General features: G+C 44.9%; 1 protein-coding gene across 1 annotated transcript in view; it reads left to right on the top strand.

The window, feature by feature from the left end:
* LOC144099119 (cadherin-like and PC-esterase domain-containing protein 1) overlaps positions 1-22,500 on the top strand; it is a 197,829-nt gene that overhangs the window by 33,161 nt on the left and 142,168 nt on the right. Inside the window, exon 2 of the mRNA XM_077632207.1 lies at positions 13,050-13,193. Coding sequence (XP_077488333.1) covers positions 13,170-13,193 — 24 coding nt within the window. The 5' untranslated portion in view covers positions 13,050-13,169. The remainder of the gene's footprint in view (positions 1-13,049; positions 13,194-22,500) is intronic.

The raw sequence follows: 22,500 nt of genomic DNA, 5'->3' as shown, positions 1-22,500 counted from the left end.
TTCGTGACAGAGAGTATGTACAGTTGTTCCTTCTTTCCTTCCTTCCTTCGTTCCTCCTTCCTTGCACTTACATTTCTTCTGGTGGACCTCATCGCCTCTTATAATGTGGTTTGCCTTTCTTTACTCTTCTGTTCATCTCTTTGTTTTCATCTCGTTCGTTCTTGCTGTTGTTGCCTGGTCTCCTCTTTTGTTCCTTTTGCCCCTCATTGTCCAAGACGAAGGGTCTGTAGCCAACATCCGCCACGAATGGCAAAGCGAGATGGAGTGAACGAGTGAAGTGGAAACGCATTAGAGGATGAAGAAGAGTGGATGGCACCCCTCCATGCTTCTATCTCCTCCACGCACACACTCGCCTCCTCCTCCTCTCGTGCTACCCTGGTCCCGACACCCTTCCCGCTACAAACACAATTGCCCGCCACATGCATGCTCCCCTCTTTCCCCTCCTCCACATCCACCCTCTCCGCTTCCTTTAATGCCCGCGGGCGGAAATCGAGTGTAAAGCAAACCCTGGGGTTTTTCCTCCCCCGTGGCTGTGACATTCGGAAACCGCATCATCTTTGGCCGGAGACCGAGTTTTATTTCCGCCACGCCTCGGGGCATAGCGCCCGTGCGCGCGACTATAGCGACCAACGAGGTTCAGTGCGCGGAACGCCGAGCCCGTGTCGTTGTCGTACTTCGTCGCCGCCTGGTTTTTCTCGCTCCTCGCAAATCTCGTCGTTGCCATTGCCTTAGGGCAGGACGTTATGTTGCTAGCCTCGATGCTCGAATGAGTGATATATTTCATACACTCGCTGTACTGGAGAAAAAATATTCATTTTTTTTCCACACGCCGTTTTCTCGCGCTTGAAAGCTCGCGTGCTTGAAAGCAAGGTTGTCTCTCGGGGGGGAAAATGCCTGCATTTCAATATGCTGGCTGGCGTAGTGTTCAGTTCCGCAGAAGTGGTAGATGTATGCACCGAATTATGCGCTTGAAAGCGAGCGAAGTCGTGCGATAAAGGTCTTGAAAGGGGGAGGGGGAGGCGGAGGGGGCTTAGCAGGAATCAAAGAAATCAATGTAAAGTCTTCGTAATTTTCACGTGTCTGTTTGCGTACTTTGTGTTCGCGAGCCAAGTACTTGCTTAAGTCCTACAGGGACACACAAGAAACACCTCATACACCGAATACTACATTTTTTGAACATTTTCCCGCGTAGCTGGTACAACGGGTATATAAGCGGAAATGCGACATCCGCCTCTTTTATTTATTGGTGTACGAAACACCAACAGAAGGCTTAAGCTTTTATCTCAGGAACTCCTTTGCTCAATATACATCAAAAACGTTGCGCCTCAAAAGTTTAGAGCCTACTTTACTCAGCACCGTATTCTCAATGCAGTATAGAATGACTACCCAAGAGGGATATCGTGGAATATAGGCTTCTGCCGAAACCGGGCGGTAATATCCCACTTGCGCCGCAGGCACTGCTTATAGAAGCATATGATGAAACAGTAGCGGAAAATTTTAAAAACTGCCAGAGAAAAGAGGCGTTACTGAAGTCGGCCACAAAGAGTGTATGCATTTTTTGCACGACACATATTAGAGTCCCAAGTAATACTCTGCTTTTGCAACGCCCCCTCTCTTCCCCTCGTGCCTTCATTTCTTTATGGTTCTTTTGTACAGCTTTTCAAAGCATATAAACTAGAAAGCCGCCGTGTGAATGCATATGCTTAGTCCTCCATGCCCGCACTCATAACCTCCACCCTGATCCAAGACTATATACGTTACACGCCAGTATCTTCCAACGCGAAGGATTCCAACGCCTTCTCGGTCGGAGCGAGATGACACTCCGCCTCCTCACTTCTCACTCTCGGTTATATCGGCGGCATTCTTCGCGACGCGTCAATATTTGCGGTCTCGAGGAAAGCGTTTGCGCAGAGATTGTGTCGCCGATATATGAAAACTCCGCGACGTCAGACTAGCGCGGAGGCTTCTTTAGAGCTGAGCAAACAGTGTGAAATAGCTCCGGCACTCCGAGTCCTTTCTCTGCGCGACGTTCTGAAGATTGCAGTCGTTCGCACTAGAAACAAACTGTGCCGATTATACTGCATTATATCAGGTCTCGTAAGATGTTGAAGTCTCACTAAAACCCGTGTCTGCCCGTTAGGACAAAGTAGACAGCTTAAATGCCAGCTACTGATATTAGACAGCGCTAGGTTGGAGGTGAAGTTCTTAGTGAAAACTCAAATCTCAGCGTGTCCTAAAATGCTCTGAGTTCAGCTATGGTTTGGTTTGGTTTATGAGGGTTTAACGTCCCAAAGCGACTCAGGCTATGAGAGACGCCGTAGTGAAGGGCTCCGGAAATTTCGACCATCTGGGGTTCTTTAACGTGCACTGACATCGCAATGTACACGGGCCTCTAGAATTTCGCCTCCATCGAAATTCGACCGCCGCGGCCGGCATCAAACCCGCGTCTTTCGGACCAGCAGCCGAGCGCCATAACCACTCAGCCACCGTGGCGGCTAGTTCAGCTATGACAATGTTCTCAAAATTTGTTGGCCCCCAATCTAGAACCGAGTAAAACTGAGTAGTAAAGCTAGTAGATTTTCTTATTTGTTCCAAGAAGCTTTATTAAAAGAATGAGGTGCGGATTCATGCAATAAAATCATATATACTGGTTTATTCGACAGCAACGGTCACTTGCTAGAATGTTCCATGACATTTATTGTGTCATTGAGAGCACTCATATTATGCATACACATAGCTGCATCGAATGTGTTTCTTACGTGACTACTTCCACGCTGCTGGAATCTCTTATTCCGAGACGCCGCACTCTGTATTTGCATAAAGCGTAGGTTAGTATCCGCCCATCCATCCACATGTGTATCTAGAGTATCGATATCATTATGACAACAGGCACACAGAAAAATGACGCGCTTAAATTTCTGTTTGCGACATTGTTTCTGAAAGGGCACCAACTGGCTTTTATTAGTTCTGACTTTAAAAGAGCAGACATTCCACCCACGTTACTGGTGTAAAAAAAAAAGAGTAACAAAGAACAAGAAGATAGTGAATGGCAAAAAAGGGCGATCTCAGTCTTTGTAATACGTGTGCTCCAGTATGAGCGGTTTATATACGGCCACCACACCATCAATCTCAATTTGAGCTGCATGCAAATGACCGCTCAGCTTAAAACGAATGTAGAAGACTATGAAGTGCGTGAACCGTGAAGAAAGACGTTCTGGAGCCTCTGCTCGTAAAACTAAGATGTTTTATTCTTTTCGGTTCTTTTTCTTCTTCTAGAAAATGATGCTTAGCAGACGATGCCGCGGTCATGCACAGTTATAACACTGCGAGCGGGGAGCTGGTGTTAGAGGTGCGTGGGACTAACGAAAAGGTTTCCGTCAAAGCTTCTGTTTGCGCTTGGCTTCAGTTTCTGCTTTCGTATTTTCCTCTGTTCGCGAATGAGAATGAATGACTCCTAGACGGGCTTCCGGGTCGTGTGTCGCTTGCTGAAAGAGAGGCTTTTCAGCGCGTGTCCACTTGAATACGCCATGCGCGAATTTTTTCTTTAGGAACTGGATGGGGAGGAAGGCGTCGACGCACAGGGTCCTCCGGACGGACTGAAATCCGCGCTGAAATTGCCGGGTTAAGCAGTATGGATGAAAGTCTGCACTTACCAAAGAAGCGGACGCCTTTGCACTTTGACCTGGGCAGAGTTGCATATGTGGTGGCTGTTGAGGAAGCATCTGAGAGGGGTGTCCTCTAAGTTATCGGCAACTGGTGAGGGATGGAGCGTTGCCTAAGAAGATTAACCACTTGCCTTGCCCACTCGGGAGGGAAGTGTTTAATCGAAGATTACTTTTATAGATATACTGCTGTAATTACTGAGTGAAGGGACAGAAAAATAAACATCATAAACAGCAATGGCGGTGGTCGGTTGAACGTAATTGATTGTGCGATGCCTTGAAAGATTTTCCTCAGGTCTTTGTTCTGATGCATTCTGTGAAGGTAATGGAATATTCAAAGATTTTTTTGTTGACAAAAGATTTTGTACTTCAAGTATTGTATGGCTGCCGGAGAGGAAGAAAGAAGCTTGCCGATAGCAAATGAGGCGTTTTGAAGAAAATCCTTTCTTTGCATTCCTGTGGCTGCCCTCAGGTCAATTCTGATGAGTAGATACAACAATCCTACAAAGTAAACTCCTCCTTGGACAACTCTCTCACAGTAATTGGACATACGATCAGAACGACACGCGTATTTGCTTTTGTTTGTAATCCTCCCATCATGCATAGTTCTGATATTTGAGCACACGTTGACTAGGCGGGCTTACGTCTAGCTTCACTCGTGTTGTGAATGCCGGGCAATTGCAGTTTTCAATTCTTCGCCCCGGCAATGGTGGGAAGACTTGAAATTTTTAATTTGCACTGCATTATAAGCGATTTATTTTTATTTATTTACATATTTATTCTTTGGTTCACTGAATTGATCCCTGACTGATTACTCTACTGACCGGATGACTTACAGACGCACCGATCGACCGTCCGACTGAATGATTCATTGACCAGCTGACCTACTGGCTGAGTACCAAGCTGCAGCTGCCGCATATCGAAGGTAGAGGAATGGAAGACAACGCCTGTTATTTTGGTGCCCTTTAGAAAAGCATCGAAGGAAAACACCCACGGCCACATTTAAGGTGCGGTGCATGATGAATGAGTGGTGTGGTTGCGCTTGCGCTCGGAATCGGCAATGTGCATGCACAGATACGCAGCATTCGTACAATACCTCAAAGGCTCAAAGGCCGGAAACGCAATTTGCAAATTTTTAATGAGCCCCGCGTTTTTAGAAAATGTGTGCTACTTTTGTTTATAACGAGTAAATGCTACATGAACAGCGTCCATGACCAGTTCGCATCCTTTGCTTTAAACCTTCATTGTTTAGTGCACACGTGCAACAAACACGGTAAAAAAAGCTGTCAATATTCTATCTTCGTAAAAGTGTATATAGTCATCACTTCACTGCACAAACAGCAATTCCTAAAGTATTCATTACAGTAAAGGCAAAATATTAGCAGCCATAGATGCAGAAGGCGTGTTGTATAACGTCACTCATTACACAAGCTAACTCTAATGGCGAAAAAAACCTAAAATTTCAGCGGTGATACTGCAATATCTTTAGATGGCAGATTTCATTTTGAATTTATTAATGTAGGCGCCTGGGCATGCATGAGCAGTTTTAATGTTTTTTGGGCGTTCAAAAATTACCCCAATTATCTGATCTTTAGTTAGGCCATGTTTGTATACTTTTGTAAAAAAATATAGTTTTTTAAGAGTAATCAATTGGGCGAGTTTTCAGCCGCCGCGGTGGCTGAGTGGTTATGGCGCTCGGCTGCCGGCCCGAAAGGCGCGGGTTCGATCCCGGCCGTGGCGGTCGAATTTCGATGGAGGCGAAATTCTAGAGGCCCGTGTGCTGTGCGATGTCAGTGCACGTAAAAGAACCCCAGGAGGTCGAAATTTCCGGAGCCCTTCACTACGGCGTCCCTCATAGCCTGAGTCGCTTTGGGACGTTAAATAACCCATGAACCATAAATTGGGCGAGTTTTTTTTTCACTAAAAGGCATGAAGCTTGCGTAAGCGCGGACTGTGAAAATGAAGAACGATAACATGGAACGCTAACTTTCAAGTTTTCCACTCAGTTATACGTTTTAAATATACCAGTCAAGGTGCGCAGACATAAAAATGTAGGTGTTTAGCAGCAAAGAATTGATGCAAATATTAAGCAAAGTACCATATAACACATGACTCAGACAGAAGTGGCAATGTGCCAAAGGAAGAAGGTGAAACAGACGAATTACGAAAGCAACGCAATTGAGACACCATCCCGACCTTGCGATAGAAAAAGTTGCGTATAACATCATAGACAGAGCTCCCAATGCATGCTTTTAAAACCGATACGGTTACTCATGGTAGGAGTCGGAAAAAAAAAGTGAGAAAGATTAAGGAAAAACAAGTATCTAAGCAGAGCCGTGTCAAAGTAGTAGCAACAACAACACATAAAAACGAACATGGTGACCTAAAATATAAAAATACTAAAAAAGCTTATAGTAACCAACAAAAACACCACAAAAAATTAACTCTAATAAAAGAAGATAACCCCTTCATGGAAAAACTTTTAAATCGCAAAAGACGGTAAGGAAAAACCATTATCAGAAAAAAAACATGATAAAGCATGAAGCGCGCACGAGTGCATTACTCATGTACTACCAGCAGCTAATGAAACGCGAACAAGGGCACTGAAACTTGAACAGAGAAATGAGAAGACATTAGCCGGAAAAATTTTAATACACGCGCCGGTCAGTTTCGCTGCGAAGGCGGGAAAACACTCATTTTCAAGTGTTAATCAACCTCACTTGCATTTTCTTGGCAGGAACTAATGCGTTTGCGTTTTTATATTGACATTTCATTGACTTGTTCGTGTTTCATTTCTTGTTGATAGTAATGCCGATGTAGCCCATTTCAGGTATGAAATTTCTTTCTTCGACGAGGTCGCAGACAGAGAGCTTACGCATGTAGCACTTGAAAATTTCAAGACCTGTGTGCAACGCCTCAGTATCTTCTCTCTCTTTTTGGCTATGGCATCGGCAGAGCACTGGACAGGGTTAATTGGAGAAGTATGAGAGAGGACTTTGCCCTGCAGTGCCGTAATCAGGCTGATGATGATGATGGTTATCGGCGGAGTACTCTGTTGTAGCAAACTTTGGTGTCCGCTTGCAGCGTTGTCGTTCTTCTTGTTCACATTTTACGTCTGCTTACGCTAGCAGAATATCCTAAATGTACATGTTCTCTGCATATATGCAACGCAGGAGCCAACAACTAGAAAATTCTTGAAGTTCGTAAACTTTTATTCGACACGTCCTTTTATTGTGTACCGCTGGGTGATGGGTGAACTTCACGATTAGTATCAGAGAAAAATGAATGCGAATTGGATAATCAGAACTCGAAAAAAAGAAAGACATAAAGAAAGAGAGAAAGAGAGAAAGGAGGAAAGAAAGAAAGGAAGGAAGGAAGGAAGGAAGGAAGGAAGGAAGAAAGAAGGGAAGAAAGAAACAAAGAAAGAAAGAAAGAAGGAAAGAAAAAAAAGAAAGAAATGGCAAGGAATAAAGAAAGAAAGAAAGAAAGAAAGAAGGAAGAAAAGAAATAAATAAAGGAAAAAGAAAGGAAGAAAGAGAGCAAGAAAGAAGGAAAGAAAGAAAGAAGAAGAAAGAAAGAAAGAAGAAAAGAAAGAAAGAAAGAAAGAAAGAAAGAAAGAAAGAAAGAAAGAAAGAAAGAAAGAAAGAAAGAAAGAAAGAAAGAAAGAAAGAAAGAGAAATCAGAAGGTTCCAGCTGTGGCTTATTAATTACCGCTATTAATAGTTTCCACTTCGAAAATGAAATGACCATCCCTGGAGAGCGGTGAAGTGTTCCGTTTACATTTCTTCCGTGCTAAAGTTCCTATTTTTGCCTTTTTTATGGACATTTTCTTACACCCGCGTTTCTTTATGCCCGTTACTAAGGGCGCTCTACTGTTACCTTAGGTTCAACACTAACACTTTTTGTTATTTTTCTTCATTGTTTCCAAGCACCTGGGCTCTCTTTTCACTCCACGGTCATCTGCTTGTCTACAGCGCAGGCAGCAATAGTTAGCCGCTGCTGCTTGGCGCTCCACGCCCGATGCCCGTGCCTGTGTGTATCGATTCTCGCCGCAGCAAGGGTTTTTTCGAGAGCGGCACGCGGCGGCGGCGGGATGTTTGCAGGGCGGCCGCCAGCTAGGTTTGTTTCAAGACTCGGCTATCGAACTGCTTGCCAGCTGTGTTTGGATTTTGCGTTCTTTCCTTTTTATTTTTATTTTTGAGGGGGAGGGTGGTGCGCTCTCACGCGAGAGTCGCATTGGTTGCTATTTACAGCCAGCAACCATCGATTGGGAGGTGCACTATGAAGGAAAAAAGCAGAATAGAAACTTACTGTAGCACGGGGCTCAGGGTTTTGGAAAGGAAGAGGGGAAGGGTGGTGGCTGCAGATGTTTCCACGTGATTCGAACGGCGGCGAAGGCTCTGCTCAGAAACTTTGGGTGGGGGGGGGGGGGGGGGGGGGGGGGGGTGCCTGTCCAGGAGATTCGCTGTTGGCGCGGACCTCGTAATCTCATTAGGAGAGACGTTGGACGTCTCTCGGAACCTGGTGTCAATAAGGATCTCTAGCCTGAACAGCGAACGATCACGCGTTCCTTAGAGATGTCTACACGCAGTTTTCTTCTTGGCGCAGTCCGACCTACGATGCGTCAGAAGTTTTGTCTCTCGTTGTCGTATTCTTTCAGTGAACTTAGAATTGAATTGAAATCAAATGGGCCGCCGGTAGAAGTCACGAAGCTTATTTAGTGCGTACGGTACTAACGGGAGAGCTGTACGCGAATGCTACAAACAATACTGAGAAGGATTTCTTAATTGACCAGCACGAACAGTGATGTCAGTTGTCACAGAAGCTAGAGTTGTCACTACTACAGCATGAATCTAGCGGGAAGCTTGAAGGCTTGGAAGTGTTTTGTTACACATCGTTTAGGTACTGCATGGGTAAACCATTTGTAATGGTTAAGAGGACTGGCCTACACAAAGCAACCGCAAATTGACGTGGTGTCTCTTTAGCCCGCTTGAACCCGATCATTCGGTACCTTACGGGACCCGTGCACTTGCACGCGGTGGGTACTCTTTTAGACGAGCTTTGTTTGTTCCAAGTTCTCCTTTGTTGATTTTGCGCCATTGTACATTTGAGAGCTCATGCATAATGCGTTACACGAGCTAACGCAATAAATGCTGACTGTCAGTAAAAGTGCGAAGTTCGCTAGGCGCTCTGACTTCTATCATTAAAAAAAAACACAAAACCAAGGCCATCAAGAGACAGTCGGTATCTTCTAGGACTAACTGACTAACTTTTGAGGCGCCCAGCTCGCTCTGGGGAATAATTTTGTTCCGTGCGGATTTGGGTAAGCGTTGAAACTAAGCGGAGAAAACATTCAGGGAGCTGACGCAGGAATAATTAAGAGCGATATAGACGCTTCTCAGTCCTCGACCCGCATAAATGGCACCGAAGGGTTCATCTGCGGTGGCCATTCCTCGGAGATACGCCAAGAAGGCCTACTCGTATAGTGGACCGAATGGTCGGGGGAAAACGCGGTCATCCGAATGCCGTTCCACGAGCCTTTCCGCGCCCCGTCTGCCGTTCCCATTCGAGGTCCGTCTCCTGACGACGCATAAACGGGACGCTGAAGACCAAGCGGCGCTACGCCAGCGCTGACTGTGCTGCCCATTGAGGCACGCGCCTCGCAAGGGCCGCCTATTGATCGCTTCATCGCGGAGGTAATCATCTCGCAAGGCCCCAGTGGTGGTCGTCGAGCCCGACGCTTCGCTGTGTCGTCATCGGGCTCTCATTGTGCCCCGTGTATGGAAGGCGATGTCGTCGAAGTCACCCGGTCTCAACGAGCACCCTCTAGATCGGCTTTGGGTGTCATGGAGACATGTTCCACGATGTGAAAGGGTGATGAAGAGAGGGGGCATTGGAAGCATTCCTCGCGAGTATTGCGCACCCGAGCGAAGATGTTGGTAGGCAATGAAGGCTTTTGATGAACCTGGTGTAAAGTTGAGAGCCCTTTTCGAGGCTGCGCTGATATCCGAACCTAATACTAAGCACACTAAAGCACCGAAAATGAACTTCGCTTCTGGCTTGTAGGGTCTTGTGCAATGAGAGGTACAAAGTTGAAAAGCTCTCCTAAGTATTACCACACATAAGCCTTTATTCATTTCCATTCAATCACATCGGCATGCTGCAAATCTGCTGCGCTGACCTGTGGCACAAATCAACTTTTTTTCTCACTCCGTGAATAAAAAATGTAGGTGCACAGATGTCCACACACTTGCCTAGAGCACTCAAACGGCGCACTAGGTAGTACACGGGTGTCTTTTACAAGTGGTATGGGGATTGGAGTAGATGCCTTATCATGTATACGCATCCGCGCGAATAGTTACGTATTTAGCTGTTTCACACGTCTCAAAAAGCTATATCGAACATGGCATGCAGCTACGAACGCCAAAAACGCTGAACAGAGTACGCCGTTGGAGCGCTTACAGAAGTGTATGTATGCTTACAGCTGAAGTTAAACACCTGGAAACTCAGTCCTTCAGCCTTATATCTTGATCCCATGTTCACTCTAAATGAGGTGTTCCAGCCTGCAGATTCACGTAAGGGTGTCTACTTCTTGCTCTTCACGCCGCTAATAAGCTATATTGCAATGTTTAACTAATGCTTATCACAATCTTCATTAAAAAGGGAAATAAATTAAAGTTAGTTATTTATACATATTTTATTCCCTCCACCGGGACCCGTTTTCGCATCAAAAAACGTCGTCGGCTGGCTCGGTATCGAAACAACACGCGTTTATTACGACAAGCGACCCACACTTGGACCAGCTCCAGCCATCGGCACGCGGCATTCGTCGGCAGCCGATGAATATTACTCTTGGAGGCAAAAAAAAAACATCTTTTCCGCCCTAAATTTGCTCTGAAGTAGCTACAGACATGAGCACGCTGCGCACAGTGCTGAAGCAACGCTCTTCTCCCCATCAGAGACGCTCGAACCCTGAACATCAGATATATACGTATATGTAAGCTTAACGAGAGACAGAAAACCCTCGGGCGTATACACTTCATCCATCAGCGCTCCCACACGCTCACAAACACTGCCACACGCTGGGCGACCCTCCTGGTCTTTTGTTCTCTGCTCCGGTTCCGGAAGACGTCCAATTTATTTTATGCCCGTGCCTCTCGACAGACATGATGGGGGGGGGGGGGGGGGGGGGTGAAGGAGAGGGGAACGGGGAAGCACAAGAGAGTCAAGGGTAAAAGATCGGACGATTGAGAGGGCAGGGGAAGAGGTGAGGAGGGCAGCCCAAAAAAGAATGCCTGAATTCTCTCCTCCACCCTTGTCGCTGTGCTCTTGAAGCCTCTTGGAGCCTTTTCAATTTCTCTTTCTGCTCTCCCACCTCTCCGCGTTGCCCTTTTCTCCCGTCATACCCGAACTCCTTGTCTCGCTGAGGGCCGAGGAACAAACGACGACGTCGGCCTGCACTTGTCTCGAGTCGACCGAGGTCGTCGGCGCCATCGTCGTCTCAAAGTCGAGAGTGCCACTTCTTGCAAGTCTCTAGCGCTCAATCCACTCCCGGCTGCGCCTGCTGTCACCGTAATGACGTACGCGCGCTAACAAGAATGTCACTGCTGCTTCCCAGTCTGTCCCCATTCTTCCTCTTTGCTTCTTATCCCTCTAAACAAACCGCACCCTTCGCTTTTATTTTCCTCCTCGCGACTCTTCAAGTGCGAGTACGCACACACGAACTGTTCCTTCCGTGTTCTGTGCCTCAGCTTTTGTTTCTCGAATGGTATCCTCTCATGTCCTGGTTAGTTTGCTTGAGAGGCTCGTGAGCACTGGGTTTTCTCGCGATTTTCTCGGAGGGAGGCCCCGGGCTATCATGGAGGATGGAGACGTAGTTACCTACTTTTTGAAAACAGGCAGTTGCTAACTCAAGGATACATCTGTATCCAACATCACCAGTGAGCAGGTTTAAGAAATTTTGCAGCTTATGAACAGATGCTGCGTTGACCAATCAATGTGAGCCCTGAGGCGTGTGTTGCGAACAATAGCAGCGTTTTTGGTTTGGGGAATTTTTTTGTTGAGACGTTGAAGTTGGGCTGCCCATTTTACATTCATTATGAGAAAGTTACACGCTGCACCAAAATTATATTCATAATTACACTAGTGTTCCGCTACTGATGCAGGTTGTGTCATATGACTTTTGCTGTTTGTGTGGAAAGGTACTTCCATTTGAAATGGGGTCTTTCCTCCCAACTATATTTTCGTTATCGAATTTTATATGAAAGAGCAACGCTCGCTTTATTGGTCTGAATCAAATTTTTGCATATAAATGAAATCAAGGGCAGAGAACTGTCGCCAATGGAAGCGAAATTATATTTTAGGCCCTAAGTTCTACTACTTTTATGCATAATCATCGAAACCTGATGCATTTTTACAATTCAGATGCTACATCACATCATCAATGTTGCACCAGAACAAAACATAAAAATAAAGGCGGAAATTTTCTAAACCTGTTAGGGCACTTAAGAGGACCAGTCGTATATGTTTTATTCTGCTCAATAGTATGCCCGTAATTTACAACCAGCGCCTTAATGAACTCATGCAAATATCGTAAAACTTTCAAATGCTCTAGAAATTGAAGTGTTCGTTTCGTCAGCTTTCGGCGCTCTATACGCACAGAGTACAAAATAAGAGGATGCTTTTTCATTACACCGCTAATGACACTGAAGGGGAGGAAAATATTTCATTGAGAATTTGAGAATTGTGGCAATTTTTTTTATGAAAATCAAGGCGTTAATAACAAATCTGCTTCAGTCGATTTTTAAACTTTAACGAATTTTCTTTCAAATATAATGTCTTTCATGAAATTTGCTGCAGTCATTGCTTGCAGGCAGTCTCTTTATATGCATGACGTCTAAATAAAGAAGAAGGTGAGAAAAACCTAATGCTCTCTTAGCATTTTTCGCTGACCAAGATGGCTTTCTGCGCTAGAACCTTTTGTAGAAAATTTTCGCGTTTTTATCAGTAAAATCATTTTGTGACACCATTGCGATCCGACAATGACAAAAACCTTCTTCAGGAACCTTGACTGAGGTAGAATAGAGAGTTGTTCCGTAGCAGTGTGTACAGCTCATTCAATAAGACATATATGGCAATGTTGTAGTTCAGACGAACTCCGCGAGAAGGAACCTGTTGATTACACGCCTCCCGCTTTACTAAATACAGCATATGCTTAACCGGGCTTCAGTATAACAATTTTAGTAGCATAGCTCACAGTGGGATAATAAAAAGAATGAAGATAGCCTCTTTTATGTTCTCACAGTGGCCTAAGAAAAAAAAAACACATTTTCTCGGTTCTGTATCGCAGCTCAAATTTTCTGGAAGTAAAAATCTCTCTGTTTGCAGCGGTCACCTGGAATCCAACGAAGAAGAGAGGTACCATGAGGAAGCGTCAGCGTTGCCGGTTCTCAACAAGGTGTCACACAACCACCGTCTTCAACATCGGCGGCTGAACAACCCGGTGGCATGAGACGAGGCTTCTTCAGAATGGTAAGCATGGGCGCATTATGATTTCACTTTTTTAAAAATACATACTTAAAGAGATAAAGTGAAAGACATAAAAGAGCCATTTCACAACGACGGCTTTTAAGGCCGTGTTTCTCGTTTCTGCGGCGTCGGTGTCGTCATCGTAACATACCAGGTGAAACGCGTCATGTTAACTGGTTAACGAAGTGACATCGCGCGTAACGTCTTGACAACCCGCCCAGCTGAACAGATTGTTTAGAACGCCAACGACTGTGCGGTCTGAACCCAAAGGCGTCCCTCATCATTTATTTATTAATTTATTCATTTCAAATACTTTTAAGCTTTGCGAGCTGTAACAGAGGTTACAGAGTGGGAAAAGAGGAACTTAGATACATTAACACCGAAAGCATTTTCAGCCTCTGCTGAAGCTGAGTGGCGCCCTGTGAACTCCATGGTAACGAGTCTGTTCCATTCAACAATGGTTCGACTGAGACATGGAAATTTGAATGTAATAACAATTGGTTTATGGATGATTGGCATGGGGGTTACTTTTTAAGGGCGGATACCCGTACTTGACCTCGCAGATGTACATCTGGATCAAATTTTAAGTTTTTATCATAGAGCTCGTAGAGAAATTTGAGCCGCACTATTTTTCTTCGTAGAGTCGAGGGTCCTTGAATATGGATGGATTCATCCATATCTACATGGATGTCCATGGATAGATGCATAAGCGGACATGCGTGACAATGCGTGCTTAGTATCCGGAGCTATTGAACAATCTGAACGGCGCTGTCATTTCAAGCCACCCAAACTGCCACTGAAATTCGTATTATCACAGCGATAAATGTCCGGTCAATTTTTTTACGCTAACACAAAAATATTTAGTCACCACGGCAAAAAAGGCGAAATGGGATTTGCGGTCATAAATGACAAATTTAAAAACCTGAAATGCGAGTGAACCGAAAAAGCCAATAAAAGAACAAACACAATGAAACAAACATGCCGATGGGAGGAAAAAATCATCAACATAATCATCATAATTATAATGATCATCACCCGAGCAGGGCCGTGTTGTTTAGCCACAATAGCCTTTCAGTAACCTTGCTAATGTAAGTAATAGATTGCAGCTACTCAAGAACCGAGAGGGCTTATAAAATGCATTGCACTGGCATGCGTGACCGGTGTTGCTTTCGTTCGCGTGAGTAGCAACATACGCGCTGGAGCTTATGTTTTAGCATAGAAATACTAGAACATATGCGTTCCTGCGGGCGCTCGCTTTTTCATGCGCGCGTGCAGATGCTTTATTCGGCAAAGCTGGCTTCTCCTCAATAAGAGCGTTACTGTTAAGAAGCACGCTATCCAGGGGGGTGTCTCGAATTTCCGGGCGTGCCTCCGAGAGGAAGGGTGAGGTCACTTTGGCCATGAAAAATGGCGGCTACTTTGGCTCCGGTTGGAGGGCGCCTAATAGACGCGGATAGATGGCATGAAAAAATAAAGAAGAAATGGGCACTCATGCAGTCTGGCAGGAGCCGCAAGAGGCCACTTTGGGCCGTAAGTAGGCCACTTGTCCGTCGGCCCATGAATGTATTCTAGTGATAGCTATCTATTTTTCTCAGGAAAAGACTTCGCTTTCTTTGTACCTTTCTTGTGCGCGTTGAACGAAGTTCAAATGACAATCTTCCCCCTCCCCTTCCTCTTGTTTGCCAGTTTGAGTATCTGGAGAGTTTTGGTTCTAGCAAAAAAAGTTGAATGTTATTCGGGTTGTTACCTGTTTCTAGTATTTCCCCTTTCTGAGCCTACTAGAGGTAAGCTGCTTTCAGCAAGGTTAACGTCAACTAGAGGGATACCGTTAGGCTGGGTTATAAGTCATGTAAAAGGTTGCCTGCACACAATTATTCGCTCTTAAATGTTGAAGGAATGCCACATATACCATTACAACCTAGCAAAGCAAGAGCTTCGTTGTCGCAGTTCGTCGCATTGTCTTCCAAGTAGAAATCAGAGCAGAAAACAATATTGGATGTCTTAATTTGATGTTGCGATGCATCCGATTTATTATATTGACAACATAAAGCAGACCCAGGGTAATAGCGTGCGCCATAACAATAACTAGCTTTGGTTATCCGGCTCAATTTAGCGTCGATTGAGTACCTGCCGTTTTTTTTTTGCCAACATAATACATCCATTTTTTTCTTCACTTAAGACGATGCTTTTCCATCTCAGTAAGACAAACGAAGGCAGGCAAAAAGGAAGCTTGTTAGAGCAACGCTTCATACGAGGAAGCATATACTAGTAGGAAGATTACCAACAGGTGTAAGAGCAATATAATGTTGAGCTTGTGTTGAATACCTAGTTTAACTGCCATTAATAATAACGCTGCTTTATGAAGCAAAGCTGAAATTTTAACATCGTGTTTTCGCTAAAGAGGTCTGTTATTTTCGTACACTGTAGGAAGTTATCGTAGTGCGGAAAAAAAAAGAATAAAATCGAGATTGTGTGCGCTTGCATATAACATGAATTGCATTATGTTACGTGTATTACACTGTGTTACAGGCGCTTTACTTCGTCAGAGAATATAGCATCAGTGATGCAACTTATTTCTCCTGCATCAACAAAAATGGCAAGCTAAAGTTCAGCACCCACATTAATGGTTTTGATTTACAGCTAATGGTAGCCATTTTATTTCATCACTGAATGAATTATAAATTCCGTAACATAGCGTCTTAGATGTATGGCTTGTGAGAAATTCAACCTTGGTAATCTTTAAAAAGCACATAAAAGCCCCCCCCCCTCTTTCTATCCTTCTCCAACCTCTAAAAAAATAAAAACCCTCTGTGGAAGGTCATTCAAGCTTGCATCACTTTTTTTACTTGAATTCTTCGCGAAATCTCATTTTCCTACGCCCACACAGGCGGGTGCTGCACTGATCAAAGAAATAAAAGAGCGTTCTAAAGATTCACGGGCCGGGGCCCCGCATTTCAGAGAGTGTGCTCAAGCGTGCGTGGTTTTGTTTCAGAAATGTTCGGTCCTTTCGTCATCGTGGCGTGGGCAACACGTGAGGCAACGCTGTCTTTCAAGCACGTCTTTCTCGCCGAAGACGAGTGCGTTTCCTTTGCCTCCTCCTTGCTGTTCAAAGGCGCCTCTGTGCGGGTACGAAAGCTTGATTCAAGGCACGCGTCTCTGTGAAACACGCGTGATTCGAAAGGGTCGTCGATGCGGCGACGCCTCCTGCACTGGAGTCGCAGCCTCCATTCAAATACGAATTCTCTTCCGTCTTTAGTAATCATTTCCCTAACCTGTACTTTAATTTTCTTCAGTTTGTATGATGTACAGAACGCAGGACTCATCTGTAGTTTACGAGTACCGAAAGAAAAACAGATAAAAACGTAGAACACGGAATTGGTCGTTTCATGCAGAAGCAGCGAACATACATTAGGTGTGAACCGTGTATATTGCGCTTTCGTCTGGTTACCCCACTTGAAATAGCAATAGCTGAACCTCCGTTTCATTACAAGAACGATGCGTTAAAATATTCCTTCTTTCCGCGTACTGTGGTAGATTGGAATTAACTCGATGAATCTGCTGTATCCCTGAATGACATTCAGGAGTTTGTTGCCCAGATTTCGGCGTGATTTGTAAGTAGTAAACTTGTTTTGTGATCACGTTAGGATCATCACAGAATTGTACGAATGCTTGCGTGCACTGTTGTCAGTGTTGATTTTTTTTTTGCTGTTGTTGTTGCGTTACGATGCAGATACCACTCTTCCACAACTCGTTCTTCACTAGGGGTTCGCAGTATTGTAAACAAATAAATGAAGAAAAATTGATTTCGTAACCTTCTTCCATTAAATCTCATCAGGCATCTTCCTTTCCTTTCCCAAATGGGGAAATAATTTGAAGTGTTCCTAACCTTGAGTGTCAGCCGCCGCTCTTGTACGCATTATTCCTCGCTGCAGCAACAAGCAGTGGCTGGTGGTATGAGGATACGGGGCTCAATGTCCCAAAAATAGACACGAGCTATGAAAGAAACCGTAATGGAAGGCTTAGTAATGATTTTAATCACCTTGGCTTCTTTAATGTGCAGTGACATCGCAATGCACAGGGGCAGTTTGCATTTCACCTTCATCGAAATGCTGCCGGCACGGCCGGGACTCGATATCGCGACCTTTGACTCAGCAGCCGAATACCATAGCCATTAAGCTACGATGTCAGGTAGCAAACAGTGGCCCTAAAAGCGTTAATTTTTCTCGAGAGTGACGCCGAGTACATGCAGGCACTCTGGACAAGCAGTTAAGTACGCTTTAGTATGCCAAACCAGACGAAGAATCGTTAGGACAAGGACTTCAATAATTTTTAATGGAAGAGGCATGTCAGTCCGTCGACCTTGACAAATGTGCTTACACTGAAAGAAGCCTGAATCGAAGAACACAGTGCTTCGAGAAAGCAGTCATTTACCTTCACGGTAGGGCTTGAACAATAGTGAGGCGCAACCGTCATGACACAAACCCCGCCTGTTGGAGCGCAGATGAAAAGGATGCACTTCCGCTCCATTTGGCTAGTCCTAACGACAACCACCCCTTTCTCATCACTCTACACTCGTTCTAGCTTTTTTTTTCCTTTCCTAACGGTCCCCCTAGTTCCTGGAGCGAGAAAAATCGGCGCCGAGTGCAAATGCATGTCCGCCTTTCATGCCCAAAAGAGCGCGCCGTGCGAATTTCTCTCAGAAGTGGGGCTTCCGCCCACAATGCCCCGCCTTACATGCAACGCGGGGAGCAGCCGCGCGTGCTGGCACGCGCAGTGTGTGCAAAGCGCGTCTGAAAAGCGCTCGACGACGTCCGTGGCGAGACGCGGGCGTGGGCGTTTACAAGTGTTTGAGCAAGAGGCGCGCGCCCTACACGGCATTAAACGTGAAATGGAGGCCCCCGCAAGTCGTGACAAGGTGTTTACCGTGGTAGACACGCTTCGCGTTTCCTTCATAGCTGGGAGAAAATATGTCATCTGTATTCATCTGGCTTTGCCAGGGCGAACTTTGAAATATTTCGGTACAAGAACTAAAGACACCAAAAACAAAACCTCCCTTTTCTGTCACGCAACGAGGTAACGTCGCACCGCGATCTGAAGACCGTGGATGCATAAAAGGCGATGTATAAACACATGTTTTGAGCGACAGCCGGTCTGAAAAGCGTAACCAATCCGTTTCCATCGAGTACACGCTGAACATCGAAGCGAATGTGTGTCTCTCCAGGACGCGTTTACTTTGAAGATGCGCCTTTGTTCTCCACTGTCAGTAGAAAGAGGGAGGGGGGGGGGGGGGGGGGTTATAACCACACTGCTGCGTGTCTGCGCTCTCTGGGACGAGTTGGTGCGGAGACGTTCGCTGCATGTCGGCCCGATCGGGCTCTCATCCGACAGCAGAAACTTTTGAAAGCGGGGATAACAAACTTTTTCACCTTCTCTGCTTCCGAGCAGGCTCTTCGTATGAGCGAGACGGGTGAGGAAATTTCATGGAGGCGAGTCGTATATATACGCGTTCCACCCTAAGTAAGCTAGGGCGAAGAGGCGAGGGAAATACAAACAAGAAACGAAGAGAGAGGGAAAGAAAGGAAGGAAATGAAAGAGCGGAAACGCAGGGGAGAGCAGCGCATTCGGCTTCCCTCCGTCCGCGTCTCGCTGATCGCCTACAGAGCGGATATGTCTTGAGTTGTCAGGTCGCGTCACAGAGCGACGCCAACCGCGTTGTCGTGCGTGCGTCGCCTGCTTTGAGAGCTCGCTCGCCTGGTTGTTTCCGGGACGTTGGTTTCGAGAGGAAAAGCGCTTCACCGTGAGGGCGTCCCCTCGAGACAACTGTGGACGTGTTTGTACGTGTGTTCATGGGCATTTGTGTGGGTCTGTCGGCGTGTGTGTGTGCTTGTGTATGCGTGGTGACATGGGAGTTTTCCACCAGAGAGAGCCGCAGAAAAATGAGAGGCGTCAAAGCGGAAAGCTTTTAGTTTTTATTCGTTTGGTTCTGAATTGTATTTCCAGCGGTGACACCCATGGCTGTCGCATTGTCTTTTCAATACCCCCTTTCTTTTTTTGTGAGGTGGAGTTTGAGCGAAACGAAATGATAACAATCAGGGCAGCATGAATGTATATATTTTAGAGATAGAAGTTGTATTCCAAGAGAAACTATAGAAATTTTGGGGAAGGGTTGGGAAAACGCCGTTGTTTCTGAAAAACGCAGTCCTCTTGGATGTTTGGTATGGCTTCCTCGGATGAGACCAGACTGCGTGCGAGACAGCGTATCTTTTGTTAAAACCAAATGCAGACGCATTCTTTGCATATGCGTTAGAACAATGAATCTATTCGGAAAGAAATTTTGCGGCAGTGAGTTTCCAACGAGCCGTGTAGGGTCTAACACAAAGCGTTACAAACCAGAGCGAGTCCGAACATGGCTACTTGATGCGGACGCTACTTACAAATTTCTACAACCGGCAGCCGCTGCTTCGACACTTTATTCTGGCAGCAGATAGGCGAGGTTTACTAGAATTCACAGAAATAGAACCGCCGCCATCTAAGTTTATAAGTTCAAGTGAAACCGATTCTCTTGGTGTAGGCATGAAAAAAAATAAAGACGGCAGTTCTCTGTTACACTGCTTCAACAGATGTAACTTCAGAATTCGGTAGACGTTGAGAATGATAATAATAATAATAATTGGTTTTTGGTGGAAAGGAAATGGCGCAGTATCTGTCTCATATATCGTTGGACACCTGAACCGCGCCGTAAGGGAAGGGATAAAGGAGGGAGTGAAAGAAGAGAGAAACAAATAGGTCCGTAGTGGAGGGCTCCGGAATAATTTCGACCACCTGGGGATCTTTAACGTGCACTGACATCGCACAGCACACGGGTGCCTTAGCGTTTTTCCCCATAGAATGATGCGCCGAGGCCGAAATTTTGTGCCGCGCGCTGGAAGATTGTTGGAGCAGTGCGCAAGAAAGAACTTTGCAAAAAAAAATAGAAGTAGTTGAGATGGAGGATACCACCTACAGAATGCAGCGCAGTGTTCTCTCATTTCCATATAGGAATTGCAAGTATGATAACTTCATCTTGCCGTGCCACATCTAATCACGTTGGTTCCGTTAGAATGCGACGTGTAATACAAATCTCAGGTACGCGGTCTTCTTGTCTGTCTTTATTTCTATCGTTGTTGCAATTTCACAGCGTTCGCATTTCAGCAGTCTAATGGGAATGTCGCTGGATGCGACGAGGTAAGTTTTCAGAGTGATGCCAAACACGACATGCAAGGGGCATACATACGGCTCATTTTCTTAAGGCTGCTATCGTTTCAAATGAGAAAGTAATAGCGTACGTCGTTTTATGCAACCGTATTCATCTCGTGTCACGAATATTGTCCATTTCTCTTCAATCATGGCAATGCTCGTCGTTGTCTCACCTTTGGCTGAGAACGGTGAGCATAAGTTTAGACCAGGTGAGATTTTATTGACGTTTTCTTGCTTTAAAAGCAATGAAACTTTAGCGGCTTTGTAGGATGTCTCATTTCAGTTCGTGCGGGAGCCTGGGAAAGGCAAAAAAATAAGAGGATTCATGATTGCTAATATTCTATAAACATTCTGTTCATATGACCCAAGTATTATATAACTGACTGCATCTATTAACTCGGTTTCTTCTCCGCAGAGCATTTTATAGCGTAGTCGCTTGCATTTGTGAGTAATTTGGAATCGAAAGTTTGCTTTTTATTTTTTGACATCAGTTTGAAGCACGAAAGGCATTTTGCGTTGCCTTTGTGGTATTGAACCGATTCTTGTTGAACACATAATAACAAGCAACAAGGACAAAGCTGACCAATAAATTTATACCCGTGGATGTGTTAGAAAAACTTGTGACCTCAGGAAAATGTTCAAGTAATTTCAAAAATGTCAGTGAAGAAATATTAAAAATCTCAGAGCTCGTTATTACCTATGTGTGGTTAGCCTTCTCTCAATGACTAAGAAACAACAAAAATTGTCAAAAATAAATTTTATAGCGCATATGATCGGTTCGTCGGTGAATAAGCTGCAACAGCAACAAAACAACCACAAAATACAATCATGTAGCCTCACCACTCAGCTCCGTCATTATGCAGAAGTTAAATTCAAGCAAATAAATGAAATTCAGAATTTACTGGCTTTTGAAATCAATTCAGGGATGTAATAACGCTCATTGCTTGTAGTCCTACCAAGAACAAGAAAAGTTTGTCTATGCTTATTTTTCGACTGAGCTCAGAAAACTGCAAGTGATGTAACTCTAACGTGCGGCATTTAACTACACAAAACCACGTCTTTACTAACTTTGATTATACTAGTTCAGAAAATTTCGACTCGTTCCTCGAAGTCATAAGTACGACTTGGTGACTGCGTCATATTCGATGCCTATAATTCATAGCGATTGCTTTCGAATGAGATTTTGACGCGAATTCAGAAGCAGGATTTGAGTTAGGATTTGACTCATTTGACACAGACTGTTAGGGGCGCAGAGTCGGCTAAAAGAGAAAAAAAAAAAGAGACCAATTTTTGTTTTGTTTTTACCAACCTCGAATGCCGAAACCATCTGGAGATTTATTCAATGGCTCACATGCTTTTGCGCCCTTTAGTAAGACCAGAATAACTCGGTTTTCGAAAGCAAGTGGCGAATGGCCACACTCGGTTTTCTTTGGAGTTAGCACTCCACGGCATTTCTTCTATAAAAAAGAATGGTGAAACCAAAGCTGGGAATTTTTCCAAGCTAACGTGACTATTCAGCAGAAGTGAGGAAAAGTAAGAAAGCTACAATGTATGTTTTATTGACGATAGCGCGCTTTACTAACTTGTTTTCCTTACCTCGTCTGTGGAGAGCGATTTCTTCACTCTAGCGAGGTTGCTTTGGAAAATTTGTTTAGATTTTGATTGAAAAGATTGAAAACATAGGTATGGTTATTAGCTCCGCGTATTACCGTATGTTGGCTGCCGACAGCGACCCCTGCCTTTTACTTGCTCGCCAAAATCTGTTACTCTTACCTAACACGGAGACATTCTCCAGCAAGGCACGATGCACAGTGCGTTATTTCAGTCGAGAGTGACCAAGGTTGGTATACTTGCAACACAGTTCATATAACTCAATAATATATCTATATCACCCGTAGCGCTGACTGTCTGATTCTGCCAATCGCGAATATGGAGTGGGAGCCTACGAGTAAGGACGAAAAAGGATAGACTAAAAAATAGGCTGATTGCACTAGTGAGCCAAAATCTGCGTCTGCGGAGACAACCGGGACCATAGTCACACGCTCGCGCAAATAACAACAGCAAGAATTCATTT

This window comes from Amblyomma americanum, chromosome 7 (assembly GCF_052857255.1).
Source record: "Amblyomma americanum isolate KBUSLIRL-KWMA chromosome 7, ASM5285725v1, whole genome shotgun sequence".
In the NCBI taxonomy this organism is placed as follows: Eukaryota; Metazoa; Arthropoda; class Arachnida; order Ixodida; family Ixodidae; genus Amblyomma; species Amblyomma americanum.
Note: the sequence above shows the minus strand (reverse complement) of the source record. Positions and strands in the feature narration are given on the sequence as shown.